This window comes from Tiliqua scincoides, chromosome 2 (genome assembly GCF_035046505.1).
Source record: "Tiliqua scincoides isolate rTilSci1 chromosome 2, rTilSci1.hap2, whole genome shotgun sequence".
NCBI classification, from domain to species: Eukaryota; Metazoa; Chordata; class Lepidosauria; order Squamata; family Scincidae; genus Tiliqua; species Tiliqua scincoides.
This window is the reverse complement of record NC_089822.1, coordinates 632095-647021: the sequence shown is the minus strand read 5'-3', so window position 1 is coordinate 647021 and position 14927 is coordinate 632095. Positions and strand designations below refer to the sequence as shown.

The 14927-nt window shown below is 56.1% G+C and overlaps 1 protein-coding gene across 1 annotated transcript; it reads right to left on the bottom strand.

The window, feature by feature from the left end:
• Positions 1–3975: 3975 nt before the first annotated feature.
• On the bottom strand, positions 3976–14060 carry PIGO (phosphatidylinositol glycan anchor biosynthesis class O). The gene is made up of 10 exons (XM_066615109.1): positions 13580–14060; positions 13358–13501; positions 12825–12948; positions 12143–12302; positions 11428–11601; positions 8498–10019; positions 7813–8016; positions 6485–6675; positions 5768–5838; positions 3976–4298 (listed from the first exon to the last, which is right to left on the bottom strand). The coding sequence occupies exons 1-10, from the start codon at positions 14058–14060 to the stop codon at positions 4169–4171; spliced, it is 3201 nt and encodes a 1066-aa protein (XP_066471206.1). The 3' UTR covers positions 3976–4168.
• Positions 14061–14927: the final 867 nt, after the last annotated feature.

Here is a 14927-nt window from a genome sequence, read left to right as displayed (position 1 = left end):
CAGATTATGGGGTGTGCTATGAGTGCTGGAGGATGGCAAGACTTTTCGGGATAACAAGGAGACAGTTTATGCAACACTGTGAGGGGAAGGCCTTGGATTGCACAACACACAAGCATGGAAATGTCTCAGGGTGGCTCCCAGATTCTAGGGCACCAGGAAAGCTCCAGATCAGGATTTTAAGGCACCAGTTCTTCTAAAGCAGGGGTGTCAAACTCATTTCATAAGGAGGACCACACAGCATTCATGATGCCTTCTGAGGGCCGGAAGTGATGTCATTAGGCAAGAAGTAATGTCATTAAAGAGGTCATAACCAAAAATAAACACTTTTTTCTCACTTAGCAACTCATTAGCTGCAAATAACAAAAGAGAAAATACACAAATCTTGATCATATGTCAAGATCATATGTCAAAACACATAGATGAACAGGCCTTGCTGAGGGAGAGTCAGCATGGCTTCTGTAAGGGTAAGTCTTGCCTCACGAACCTTATAGAATTCTTTGAAAAGGTCAACAGGCATGTGGATGCGGGAGAACCCGTGGACATTATATATCTGGACTTTCAGAAGGCATTTGACACGGTCCCTCACCAAAGGCTACTGAAAAAACTCCACAGTCAGGGAATTAGAGGACAGGTCCTCTCGTGGATTGAGAACTGGTTGGAGGCCAGGAAGCAGAGAGTGGGTGTCAATGGGCAATTTTCACAATGGAGAGAGGTGAAAAGCGGTGTGCCCCAAGGATCTGTCCTGGGACCGGTGCTTTTCAACCTCTTCATAAATGACCTGGAGACAGGGTTGAGCAGTGAAGTGGCTAAGTTTGCAGACGACACCAAACTTTTCCAAGTGGTAAAGACCAGAAGTGATTGTGAGGAGCTCCAGAAGGATCTCTCCAGACTGGCAGAATGGGCAGCAAAATGGCAGATGCGCTTCAATGTCAGTAAGTGTAAAGTCATGCACATTGGGGCAAAAAATCAAAACTTTAGATATAGGCTGATGGGTTCTGAGCTGTCTGTGACAGATCAGGAGAGAGATCTTGGGGTGGTGGTGGACAGGTCGATGAAAGTGTCGACCCAATGTGCGGCGGCAGTGAAGAAGGCCAATTCTATGCTTGGGATCATTAGGAAGGGTATTGAGAACAAAACGGCTAATATTATAATGCCGTTGTACAAATCGATGGTAAGGCCACACCTGGAGTATTGTGTCCAGTTCTGGTCGCCGCATCTCAAAAAAGACATAGTGGAAATGGAAAAGGTGCAAAAGAGAGCGACTAAGCTGATTACGGGGCTGGGGCACCTTCCTTATGAGGAAAGGCTACGGTGTTTGGGCCTCTTCAGCCTAGAGAAGAGACGCTTGAGGGGGGACATGATTGAGACATACAAAATTATGCAGGGGATGGACAGAGTGGATAGGGAGATGCTCTTTACACTCTCACATAATACCAGAACCAGGGGACATCCACTAAAATTGAGTGTTGGGCGGGTTAGGACAGACAAAAGAAAATATTTCTTTACTCAGCGCGTGGTCAGTCTGTGGAACTCCTTGCCACAGGATGTGGTGCTGGCGTCTAGCCTAGACGCCTTTAAAAGGGGATTGGACGGGTTTCTGGAGGAAAAATCCATTATGGGGTACAAGCCATGATGTGTATGCGCAACCTCCTGATTTTAGGAATGGGTTAAGTCAGAATGCCAGATGTAGGGGAGAGCACCAGGACGAGGTCTCTTGTTATCTAGTGTGCTCCCTGGGGCATTTGGTGGGCCGCTGTGAGATACAGGAAGCTGGACTAGATGGGCCTATGGCCTGATCCAGTGGGGCTGTTCTTATGTTCTTAAGATATGGGAGAGCCCAATTTTCATGTAGGCTGCCCTTTCAGCAGTAACACCTCAGCACTGCTCAGCAGCTGAGAGCCTGATAAAAAGCTGCTGCGGGCCACATCCGGCCCCCGGGCTTTATGTTTGACACCCGTTCTAAAGCAAGGCAGAAGGAGCAGATGCACCTGGACCAGCAACTATTCACCAGTGCCACACAAATTCCTAGCCATGCATTTAAGGCAAGAAATATTAAGAGAACTTTGAGAAGGCAGGAGAGACATAGGCATCCAGTCCAGCCTATCTTCCCACAGCAGGATCTACTGCTCAGCAAAATGTCCAGAAAGCTAAAGGATGCAGCCACTTGCTGCTTCTGCTGCCTCTACGGAATGTAGCAGTGGCCATTTCTAGTAAAAGTCACTCATTGTTTTGTAAACTTACCATCAAAACGCATCCTGCATTTCCCACAAAGCCAGAAAGGGGAAGGAAAGCAGCATTAAGCTTATTTCAATGGTCTGCGCACCTTGTTAACAGCCAAGAAAGCCAACAGTGGAAAGAAAACTCAGAGGAAGACACGGACACGGCTTTGTACATTTCATGTTCAAAAGGTGTACATGGCTTCACATGCACAGTGAGAAGCTGATGAGCAGCCAAAGCCTGGGACAATAACCCATCAGGAAGAGTCCCCTCTGCTCAAGCTAGTTTTACTGGTGCATTTATCACTTAAAGCACAGAAGCGGAACCCATGAGGCTAAGGGCTCAAAGCCTTGCCCATTCCAAGTGGGGCTGTGGGTATGGCCACGCTGCTGAAGCCCAGTGCTCTTTTCCCCATACTGAGGAAGTCCTTTCCTGCCATCTCCACTTCAGCAAGCCCACAGCCCAGCTAAGCCAGTTGCCCAGACCCAAGTCATGCAGGAGCGGAGAGCAGAGGTCCCAGCTGCCACCATACTGAAATTCACAAGGAAACATGGGCTACAACACCTGCCCACCCCACCAAGACAAATCAGACATGGAAAGATGCAAATTGCTCAGATGATTCCCTGGGTGGGCGGCCAGGAAGAGAAGCTGGGCTCGTCCCCATGCAGAAAAATGCTTGCTCTCCATCACCCCCATGCCACAGCTCCTCCCATACCCAAAGATACCAGGGCTGGGGGCTTCTGCCCAATCAACCCTTGGCTCAGTGCTCCAGAGCAGCCAACAGGGCACAGAACGAAAGTGAGTTCCCAACAAAAAATGGGAGAGGGTGAGTTGGGATCAAGGAAGAAAACTATTCTTGGCACAGATGTCACCACTCCTGGCACAGGGATTGCTATGCCCAGCAATAGCCAGCACAGAGAATAACTGAGACCCAGTTCCATGACTGCAGTCAGAAATATTCAGTGTCCTATTTCTGCTTCCTCAGCATCACACCCCAGAAGCCAACATAACTGGAGAAGCATCAACGCTGCTAGAAATTGCAAGTTTTTATTTCAAAAATCCAACTCCAGAAATTTGAAATGCAATAAAAAATAGAGTTTAAATAATGCAATATTGGAGACACAATTCAGGTTTTGTCATCTGAGGTCTGAAATTTAAAGCTCTTTTCAACCAGAGCTTACTGTTTGGTGCTGAAATCTGAATTGTACTTCACTGTAGTGACATTTGCCAGAATGTCCTCCCAGATTTGCCAGAATTTCTCCTTCTCCCAGAAGGAGAAGCCCATCTGGAGGTACAAGTGGTTGTCAGATAGACACAGCAGCAGCAGCACTTCATTCCCAAGAGGGGATCCAGCAAAAACTGCATCAGTTGCCTGAAGAATCCAGTTCAACTGAGAGAGAACAACTTTCCTGACCCTGAGCTTGTCTGGTCCTCAGTCCCAAGCACGACCTTTTCCTCCTCCCCAGCGTGCACACACACAAGCGCACAGTGTTTCCTCTGCACCGTGCTGATCGCAAAGGAAAAGGGAAGGAAGAACAGTAAGGACCTCATCCCCAAGATGTAGCCGCAGCCCAAGCACCCAATTCCCAGCAAGACACACAATTCCTTGAATTCCTTTGGAGGCAGCTCCTGTATTTGTTGCCCACACCTGGCTGACACAGGGTCTCAAGGTCTGTTTCACCAGTGATTCTGCCGCCAGTCTCAAGTGAGGTTGCAAGACCTCTGGAGTGTGAAAAGGCTCTCCCCAAAGGCAAAACCCTACATGGGCGACAGCTCATGCTGTTCCCCACTTTAACTGATAATGAGTCGCACATCCAGCAAGGAGCCCCAGATGGGGAGCAATGCAAGCTTGGCCCCCAGTCAACAATGGTGCAGCTGGTTGCTGACAGTCCCCGGATTCCACAGCACCTCCTGCAGCCACAGCAGCACTCCTGGCTAACTCACTCCTACGCTACCTGGGCTGTGCGAGGATGACCTGTTTGAACCACAAGCTGACAGCACAGTCCACGCGCATCACCAGGCCGATGCCCAGCAGGAGGAAGACAGCGCTCACCACAAATCCCAGTGCTTCAAAGAGGAACCTGAAAGAACAAGAGCACTTAATGAGGGCCCAGCAGCCAAGTGCAACCGCAGCAGCCCCTCTAGTCCCCGACGAGCCCAGCTCGGAAAAGGGCTGCTGGCGACTCTGAGGAAGGGGACACAGGCACTGCAGTGGGCATCGGTCTGACTCCACCACGGGCAGCCCCTTATTTGAGGAAAGGTTTTTTTGCAATTGAGAGACAGATGTTTACACCACAGGTTTGTAGCCATTATGGTGGGTGACAAGACAAATGGGAAAACTCAGTCAAAGGGACTGGGGCTGCAATGCTGGGGAGAGGAGCGTCACATTCGTTTCACAGCACGCATGGCACCGGCTGAGGGTCGGAAGTGACGCCATTAAGCCGTGACGGCCAGGAACAAGTACTCTGTTCTCATCTAGGATCTAATTAGCTGAGAACAACAGAGAAAAAGATACACAAATCTTGATATTCTTCACGACACGAGAGAGCCAGATTATCACGCAGGTTGCCCCTTCATGCTGTCGCTTCTGCCAAGGCAGAATTTCGCAGCTCAGCAACCGAGTGGTACTCTGCAAATCGACACCTCAGCAGAAGCAGCACTGCTGAAAGCGTGGCCTGCATGATAACTGGGCTCTCCCGAGGCACCTGAGGCTTCTCCCTTTCTCACTGCTCTTGGTCTCTCTCTTCCCCATACTGTCTCTTGCTTTCAGGGGCCTCCTTCCGTCTCTCCCTCCCAGCACCTCAGCAGAAGCGGCACTGCTGAAAGGGTGGTCCGCATGACAACTGGGTTTTCCCAGTGCCACCCTTTCAGCAGTGCCGCTTCTTCCAATGCATCGCTTTGCAGCTCAGCAATTTAGAACAGCTGATGGTGGTGCTGGGAGAGCCCAGCTATCATGGGGGCCAGATCGAGAGCTTCAGGCCTTATGTTTGTCACCCCTGCTCTAGAGAGTTCCTTGACCAGGACTAGAACAAGCAACCTGGACCACACAGAAGTAGCAGGCACAGGGCCACCATCTCCTCTTCATGCAGAATGGAGGTCACCCACACACACACGCATACAAAGGCGAACCTCTCCAGCTCCACACCCTGGAGCAAAGGTCCATGATGGTGCCCTGCAGGCTGTCGTCATCCCTCCCACAAAAATCCACCCCCTCACCTGAGGCTCATGGAGGCTTGCACAACCTGGCCCTACATCGGGGAAGCCTCTGAGGTTCCTGGACACTATAAACTGTGCTTCTGGGAAACTGGAAGCAGTTTCAGACACCACCAGGAGCCTCAGAGAAGCTTCAGTGGGGTCCAGAGGCTCACACCTGGGATATTTGCCCAATCTGACTTAATGGCAGGTGCGCAACTGCACACATAGGGAACAACCCTGTCCTGACAAACACCGCCAAGTGTGTGACCTTCTCAAAGTTAGTATAGCAGCCCATCTACCCCCAAGTAAGCACACGGAGGAGACTGAGCTTTCAAGTGTCTGGTCAGGGACTTACTTTGGGGCAAACACTTTCCACACCATCAGGTGTCTTCTGAGGATCATGGCTGCCAGGACACAAGCCAGGATCTGTTGGGAAAAGAAGGCAGGTGAGGAACGGCTGCAGGCGAAGCACTTCGAGCAGATCTGCCAAAAGGGGCTGCTGGGAAGGAACTAAGACCAGAGGCCGACCTTCACCATTCCAGTGCCGGATGACCCCAGGATGTCTCCACCCCACCCCCATTCGTGGTCCTGATGCCACAGCACTTGCAGCTCCTACACTTTGCCCACAGGTGCCCCTTAAGTGTTTTGGGAGTTCAGCATTAGCTCACACAGCCAGAGGCCTCCCTGAGAAACAGTCAGGCCCCCCCTTACTCAGCAGTGTCCCCCCAGCTGCAGAGCTGCCCGGGTGACTCTTCTCACACTCCACGACCAAGGTTGGAGGCCACTCAAGCAGCTTCCGCAGCCCAGTTCTGCGCAGGCTGACAGCCCCTCCCCCACCCGATTGTGTGCCACTTGCACAGCGCATTCAGCCCTCCAGAGTTTGCTGGGCCTCTGAGGCTTTTGGTCCCCTCATTCCAGCCTCGCATGCCCCACCCACCATCTTCTCAGTGCAGCTTTTGGGACGACTCTCAGCCCACATCACAAATAATTCATTTGCTTCCCAAGTGCCACAGAACTCCCTCCCAGGGACAGGAAGGCAAGCAAAGTTCTGGTTTTGCTTCCAAGCACATACCTGAAGTCCCAGAACAAGCAAATACTTGAGCCCCAGCTGCAGAAGGGCTGATGAAAACTTCTCTGGCGCTTCCCGCAGCCTCATCTCCATCATCTGCTCCTCCTTGTCATGCGCCTCCAGTTTCGGCTTCCTACCCCTTGAGCCGGGCACCTCGCAGACAAAAGGCCAAAGCAGAAGCAAAGGACAGGCAGCTGCCTCAGGAAAAAGAAAAGGGGGTGAGAATACTGGGAAACAGCAGCACACGCACAACAGGCTCAGGAGCGTGGAAGGAGCAGGTGACAGGCCCCCGGAGAGGCCAGGTCCACACAGTCACCTGCAGTGAGCAACCAGGTACACAGGGCAAGCGCTTCCTCCTCTGGCTCCCCCAGCTCAGCACCACTTGCCAAGGAGAATGTGTGAACTGGAGAGCTGGCATCAAGCTGCCCTGTACCCGCAGCTGATTCTTTGGGGACAGCTCCATTAAACACCTGGAGTGTGAGTTGTGCTGCGTCCTGGACTGTGGCTGCCTGCCACTCACCTCCACATCAGGGAGCCAACAGTGGGCAAGAGGCCCAGGCAGCTTGCAGGTCCCTGGAACAAGGTTGGGATCATCCTGTCAGCTAGCTAAGAGGCTGGAATGACAAGGGATGACCCCAACCCACCACCGCAGGAGATAGCCAAGCAACAGGGGCAGCCCAGTCCACAGCCGGCCCACCTCCACTGGAGGAAGTTTCAGAGAGACCCGTGCTGATTGCCACGCAATAGCTAAGGCAAGCAAGATGGCCAAGGGAATGGCAGCTGAGAAAGCGTCAGTCAAAGAAGTCTGCCAGAGAGATGGCAAGTTCCACTCCCTCCCTCTCCATGCCAAGTTGGAAGCCGCATGTCTGAGGCCAAGGCAGCTAAAGCAGCTGGACGTGCTGCAGTGTTCCAGCTCCCTGAGAACAACACAGCGTCACCACAGCCAAGGGAACGGTTCACACAAGAGTCCCCTGGGACTGAAGCTGTTGCCCAGTGCCAGGTGGGACAGAGGCATCCAAAGAGGCCAGCAAGTGCATGGGCATTCTACTCCCTATCCCTGGGCCCACAGTCTTCACATGACTCCTCCCCACCCCTCTGGGAGCACAAGGCAGCTTACAGTGCCAGGGAAGTGAGCTTCAAGCCCGAGAGAGGTCAGGTTGTGGACTGCCAACACCCACCCACCAGCTCCCCACAGGCCGCTGCCTTCCCCTCCCGGCACCCCAGGACCCACATAAGTCTCCAAGTCACTGCAGGTGCAGAGCTGCCTGGGATAGTCACAAAGGGCCCAGCGCCTGGCCTCCAAGGACTGCTCCTGGACACAGGTCACTCACCTGAGAAGAGGATGTGCGAGGCAAAGGTGTTGGCCCCAACCAGGAGGGCTGGCAGCAGGTGGGTCTCGTGGCCCTCCTGGAACCCTACAAAGGCTGCACGCCAGTGGATGGCAGGAAAGACCGGTTGGTGCCCCGTGACATAGAAAAACTGAGCGGCGGCCAGAGCCCAAGCGACGAGCGCAGACCACGGCACGGTGAAGGGATCTGAGGGGAAGAAAGCCACATCAGAGAAGGCAGAGGGACCCTGAAGGTGGGCCTTACCTGCCCCCACTTCTGCTACTCAATGAAGCTTCACTTCCAGGTGGGAAAGACACGCACATCCTCCCCAAGTCAGCTGTCGCATCTCCCTGGCAAATACAGTGCAAACGTGCCCCACCCCCACCAATGCCACTCAGGGGATTCCCGCCCCCCCAACTCAAGTGGAAGCCACACGGCCCGAAGCCCCGGAGTTTTCCTCCACCACCCACTAGAGCAGCAGGGCCTCCAGGACTGCTACAGTAGCAGCAGCAGAGTCCCTGCCAGTAGGCACACAACCGGTGGGATAATTTGGCCTCTGCAGGCTCACCCCAAGTCCTCCCTTGGGTCAGGTGGGGCTGGCACAGGTCAGCTGCCCAGGGAAGCAGGCCCAGCAACAGGGCCAACACAGGAGGCACACCCCAGAGGCCTGCCCCATGCCTTAACTCACCAGCCTGCGGGGAGAGGGTCAGGACACAGGTGTGCACCCACAGCAAGGCAAAGGCCTCCAGGAAGAGCAGCAGGAAAGCCAGGCTGAGCCGCTCGCTGTGCAGAGTCACGAGCAGAAACCCCAGCAGGGTCAGCGAGATGAGCAGAGCCGCTGAGTACACGCTGCCGAGACCGTAAGCGGCCACTGTGGCCCCGCTGCCCCCGCCTCTGGCCTCATCCAGCCGGCTCTTCAGGGACTCCTGCATCCGACGGTAGAGCTGCGGAATGACATGCAGGAGCTCTGCCTGGGAGCTGGGAGACACGATGGGGGCCCCCGTCCTCACCTGCTCATGGCTGTCCTTCACAAACACAGTCACTGGGTTCCAGAGGACAAGCAGGAGACCCGTAAGCACCAAGCTGAAGACGCCCCGGGGAAAGGCCACCAGAGCCAGCTGCAGCCACTCATAGCGCTGCACCAGGGCTTCCTCGGCCCCGGAGGTGATGGCCCAATAGGCCCCAATGCACACCGCCAGCAGCGGGAAGCCCCAGCGCACAAAGAGTACCAGCGCACTGGGGCTGTTCAGGTTGCCGTAGTGGCGCAGCCAACAGCGTGTGCCCCACACCAGACAGACAACTACGGCCAAGCACACAACGTAGTAGAAGTTCTTGGCCCGTGGGTCCTGCAGGCTGGATAGCGGGGCCAGGGCAGGGGAGGAGCGGCAGCAGGGCGTCTCCTCGCGGCACTGCCAGAACAGCTCAGACAGGCGTGTGCAGACCAGGATGACGCCCAGCAGCCAGAGCAGCGGTGAGGACCGGAGGCGGCCCTCCAGCCTGCCCTCCCACTGCAGCCTCAGCACCATCAGCAGCACCAGGGAAATCAGCAGGAACGGCGCCACCCGAGCTTCTGCCATCACAAAGCTGTCTGACTGCATGGCGCCACAGCGTGCTAGGAGGATGCCCCAGGGGATGCCTGGACCCAGCCCTGTCCACAGCCTCTGCCTCAAGCTGATGCCACCAGACAGAGGGCGGGCACTGGTCGCATGGGACCTCCTCCCAGGCCTCCTGGCCCAACAGTGCCAGAAAAACCCACACTGGGAGGCTGCTGCTCCGCAGGAAGCTAGCAGAAGCAGATCCATTCCAGCCCCGCCACTGAGATAGCAAGCCAGCCCGAAGAGTGCGGCCCCTGCCAAGCCCCACAGCACTGGGTAGAAGAGTAGGTGGCGGTAGGAGTAGTCCAGGCCAGAGACCACTGTGGACGCCACGTAGCAGAGCAGACAGGACGATATCAGGAGTGCACAGCCAGCCACCATGCGGGCAGGATGGAAGCGGGCCCAGGACTCGGCACACACGGCCCGCGCCTCCTGCAGGTAATGCCTGAACTGACTCTTGAGGTGCTCCAGGTGGGACAGTTCAGGAGGCCCCTCCTGGGCCAAGAGGCGCTCGTGCTCCTCTACTGCTGCAGCAAACAGATCTTGGAGCCGGTGCAGCTTCTCTGACGAGATGTCCTGGGCGGCCAGCGAGTAGGAGTGCAGGAAGCGGTTGACCTGAAAGACAGCCCCTTGGTCAGTCAGTCAGCAGCAGGCAAAGCCAAGGCACCCTCTTCAGGGCCGGGGGCGTGTGTCAGTCTACTTTCAGGGTGGCATTATGCCCAAGCTTCTGAGAGGTGGAGGGGCCCCACCTCAAAAGGCACTGAAGGGAACTACCTCTCTCAGCAGAACAGTCGCTCCCTTAGAACACCGCTTTGCACAGATCTAGAGTGCTGTACGTGTACGGAGAGTGACATAACATCCAGTCCGTGAAATGAAGTATCAGAAGAGCCCTAGTGGCCAGGCCAAGGCCCATCTAGTCCAGCTTCCTACATCTCACAGTGGACCACGAAATGCCTCAGGGAACACACAAAACCCCATATACAAAGCCACCTTTTCGATGGTGGCACCTGCACTATGGAATTCCGTTCCCTTTGAATTGAGGACAGCTTCCTCATTATTAATGTTCCGGCGGGGCCTGAAGACTTTTTTATTCAGGAAAGCCTTCAAAGTGCTATAAGGGCTGTTTTTATAAATTGCCTTTTACTGTGCACTTTTAATCTGCTCCTATATATTTTTATCTCATTTTAACTGTTTTTAAGTGTTTTGTATTTTTAATGTTTATTTTTAGCTTTGTTTGTTTGTATTTTAACTTGATTGTTAGTCGCCCTGGGTGCCCTTTGGGGAGAATCTAATAAATAAATTAAATAAATATACTTGCATTCTCGTCCCCTCCCTTGCACCTGGCATTCTGAGGCAGGTTACTTTTAAAACCAGAAAGTTGCAAGTACCTATCATGGCTTGTAACCTGTGAGGGACTTTTCCTCCAGAGACCTATCCAATATCTTTTTAAAGGAATCCAGATCAGATATCATTACCACATCCTGTGGAAAGGAGTGCCACACACTAATTACACGCTGAGTAAAGACAATTTCTTTGGTCTGTTCTAACTTTCCCAACCCTCAATTTTAGTGGATGTCCACTAGTTCTGGTGTTATGTGAGTAGGAAAAGAACATGCCCCTATCACCCCATTCAAAATTTTGTACATCTCAATTGTGTCCCCCTGCAGATGTCTTTTTTCTAAACTGAAGAGGCCCAAATGCAGATGCCTTTCCTCATGAGGTGCCCCAGCCCAGTAATTGTTTTGGTCATTCTCTCCTGCACCTTTTGTAGTTCCACTATGTCCTTTTCGATATTCGGTAACTAGAATTGTATGTAATACTCCAGATGTGGACTCACCATTGATTTGTACAGTAGTAGAATAACATTGGCTATTTGCTTCTCAATCTGTTTTGAATAATACTGAATGTAGACAGTTCTGTTGCGTGAAGAGGTTCCCCTTCTCAGTTTGTCCAGCCCAGGCCCTTATTCCTAGAGATCAATGGGGCTCTGGAGTGGGGGACGATGAAGTGGAGGTGCTCTCACCTGCTTGGCATTGACACCGTACGCTGCAAGCTGGGCCAAAACTGAGGTGGTGGCATCCCCCTCAAGGGCAAAGAGATCGGCCATCACTTCCCCAATGCTGCAATACGGCACAGGCACCCCCAGCAACAGGGCCAACGTGGGGACCAGATTGACTTGCGGAACTGTCTCTGGCTCCTGGAGGAGGCAAGGCAAAAGGGGTCTGGTTGGGGCAGAGCAGTCACACCTGTGCTGTGCCAGACAAAGGATGCAGCCTTCCGGGAACTCCCCAAATCCCATCAGCAACAGGAACTCCCTCGGTTAGAAAGACATCATGTTATTGCACAGGAAGCCAGACTGAAAAAGACAGTTACGAAGGGGTGGAGGAGAACACCCCCTTCATGCTGTAGCCATTCTTCTTATCCCAGCCCAGAGTCAGAGCAGTTGAGGCCCAGGGGCACAGCCTCACCACCTGAACAACAGCCAAACAAAGCACTAGTTCAAACAAAGCACTAGGTCCTTGACTTTTTCAGGGACCTGCCACGCGCCTCCAGGAGCACCCAGGACAACAACATCCCTGTCTCCTATTGTCCCGACATTCAGAAGGGCAACCTATCATCCCAGATGCTGTTTGCTCATGAGTAAGCAGGCAGCCCTTTCCCCTCTTGACTCACTCCAGGGTTAGAGGGGGTTCCTTTTTTACAGCATGACTTCCACACACACTCCCCCACCAGCTCACCTCAGGTGGGTCACTGTGGAAGAGGGGCACTTTACTGTACACAAAGAGGGCAGCATTGACCTCGTCCTCACTGTCTCCCCCGTGGTCCCCTGTCCCGGTCATGCCGTGGTCCCCTGCTACCAGGAGCAGTGTATCATTCGCCAGGTGGTCAACCAGCGACCTGTCCATCAACAACACAGGACTTCAGCCACCTCCCTGTGCCGGTTGCCCACAGCAGCTGCCGCGCACCAATGTGAAGGCTGCTGCTTGGGAATGCAACAGCCAGGTACAGGTTTGAGCCAGGGACTTCCTAGCTCACCCCGTAGGATGCCACAAGACCTCAGGCGCCAGTGGGGAAGCCCATGTTCCAGGACTTAGGTGGAGGAAAACCGCCTGTCTGACCCTGCAGCTCTGAGCCCCTTACTCTGCTGGAAAGGCAAATAAGCAGGCATTTCCATATCTCTGCTTAGGTAGCCTCGTGCAAATCACAGTCCCTTTGGCTGAACTAGCATCCAAATGCTTGGATGCTGCAAAGCACTGAAAGCCAGAAAAGTGGAAGGGAACAAACAGAACTAACTGGGATCCTCTTGCCCTTCACCCCCAGGGTCTGTTTATTCAGCTCTTATCAACAGAGAAAAGAAGAACCCCAGAGCCCCTCTGCTGAGCTCCTACTCCAAGGTCGCAACCCGACTCCCCTACTCACTTGAGCATTTCGTCCATCTGGGAGAGCTTCTTGGCCATTTCGGGATGGTCAGGCCCGTGCTTGTGGCCGCAGTGATCCACGCCCAGGAAGTGAGCGATCAGCAGGTCCCACTCGCCGCCATCCACTGTGCCAATGGGGGGGGAATAAGCGTGGCACACACAGGTGAGCCTGCAGGGTGCCCTCACCGGGAATGCCCGCCAGCTGCAGCATCTCCAGAGCTGCTCCTGTGAGCCCTGAAGCCGTCCAGGGGCTTCCCGAGCGCCCGCATGAGGCTGTCACCCGCCCTCATAGGAGGAGCCCTGCTGGATCGGCCAGAGGCTCACCCAGCCGGCTCCCGGTGCACCCAAGGCCAATCCCGGAGCCCTCGGAGGCAGCCCCTTCTCCAGCCACCGCGGCTTGGGATCCGCGAAGGGCTTGTCCTCCGGCCAGGCGCCCGCCCGCCCGAGGCCTGAGCAGCGCTGGCCGGCTCGGCCAGCCCGCCTGCCGGCTGCGCGGTCCCGGAACAGGCCCGGAGGCGCCCCGCCCGGGCTCACCAGTGGGGAGCAGGTGGCGCAGGATGCCGTCGTCGACCGTGTGCAGGTCCTTGACGTTGAAGGAGGGGAAGAAGTGGGCGCGGGCGAAGGCGCGCGGGAAGAGCCCCTGCCAGGTGTCGTCGCCCAGGAAGACCACTCGGCGGCCTGCGGAGGGAGAGAGGGCTCGGGGTCAGGGTCAGGGCGGCGGGGGGGCGGGCGGGCGGGGGGCGGGCGGGGACCCACCGTTGGCGGCCAGCTGCGCCAGCAGGTTGTCCTCGTGCACGGCGTGCGAGGCGAAGTTGCTGCCCGCGTCCACGAAGGTGGGCAGGCCGCCGGTGGCGAGCGCCTTCACGCGCTGCATGGTGGTGGTGGGCGGGTCGGCGCGGAAGCGGAACAGGCGGCCGTGGCGGCCCGCCAGGCGGTGCAGCGTCGGCAGCCGGTTCTGGAAGGCGCGCGGGGCGCGGCGCGCCGGCTCGAAGCGCGCGAAGTCGAAGCGCAGCGCGTCCACCAGCACCAGCACGGCGCGCGCGAAGCGGCGGCGCGGCAGCCAGCACGAGCCGGGCCCGCGGCCGGCGGCGGCGCCGGGCCCCGGCGGGAGCGCGCAGGCGCTGCGGTGCGGCAGCTCCAGGCGCACCAGCAGGAAGCCGCTGCCGAACAGCGCCAGCGCCGCCGCCAGCAGCAGCGCGGCCCAAGCCAGCGCCAGCCACGCCACCGCCCGCCGCATCTCTGCCGGCCCGGAAGCCCGGCCGGCCGGGGCGGGGCGCGGAGGGGCACGTGGCGCGGCGGAGGCGCTGCGGCTGGCCAAGGTGACCCTGCGGCGCGCCGCCCCCGGCCGGCCCCGCCCCCTCGCCGCCCGGCCCGGCCCGAGCGCGAGGCTCTCCCTGCGCGGCCCCTCACGCGGGCAAGAGGCCGGGGTGCCCGGGGAGCTCCACCAGCCGCAGCAAAGACACCCCTGGAGCCCCCCTGCGCCTGGGAGCCAGAACGCGGGCAGCAGCAGGGCCCTGCCGGCCCAGGCCCAGCCTCGTCCCTTGCCCTCTTCGAGCAGGCTGGTGCATAGGTCCAGCATGGACCGCAGCAGCTTGCTAGGCCCCTCACCTCTCCTTCACACCTGCCTTCCCAGAGCACAAGCGACGTGGGAACACCTGAAGGAAATACACACCTTTCCACCGCTCAGAACAAGCACATTGCCTGTTCCTCCACACAGCAGCTAGGGAACGTCCCCCCCCCCTTGCTATGAAGAGGGGGGAGGCAGGCCAGGCAGAGGATTTGGGACATGGGCACATGCTGCTCCCAGCAAAGCAAGCCGTGATCACCCACCAAAGGATGGCAACAGCTGGGATCCTTTGCCAATGAGTAGCAAGCAGGAAGCCAAGGCAGGAGGCAGGCAGGGGAATTCCACCTGCCAAAATAGACCCCTTCCTCCAAGCTGCGGCCAGTTCAGTAGTTCCCAATCATTCCAGTGCCACAATCCACCTCACTCTCCATGGCGGTCACACCACTGCTGGCCAACATGACTTACCAGGCACCTCTGGTTACCTCTTCTGGGTAGCACTGGGCTGTCAACCCACTCTATTGGCCTCCGTGGGCCTCT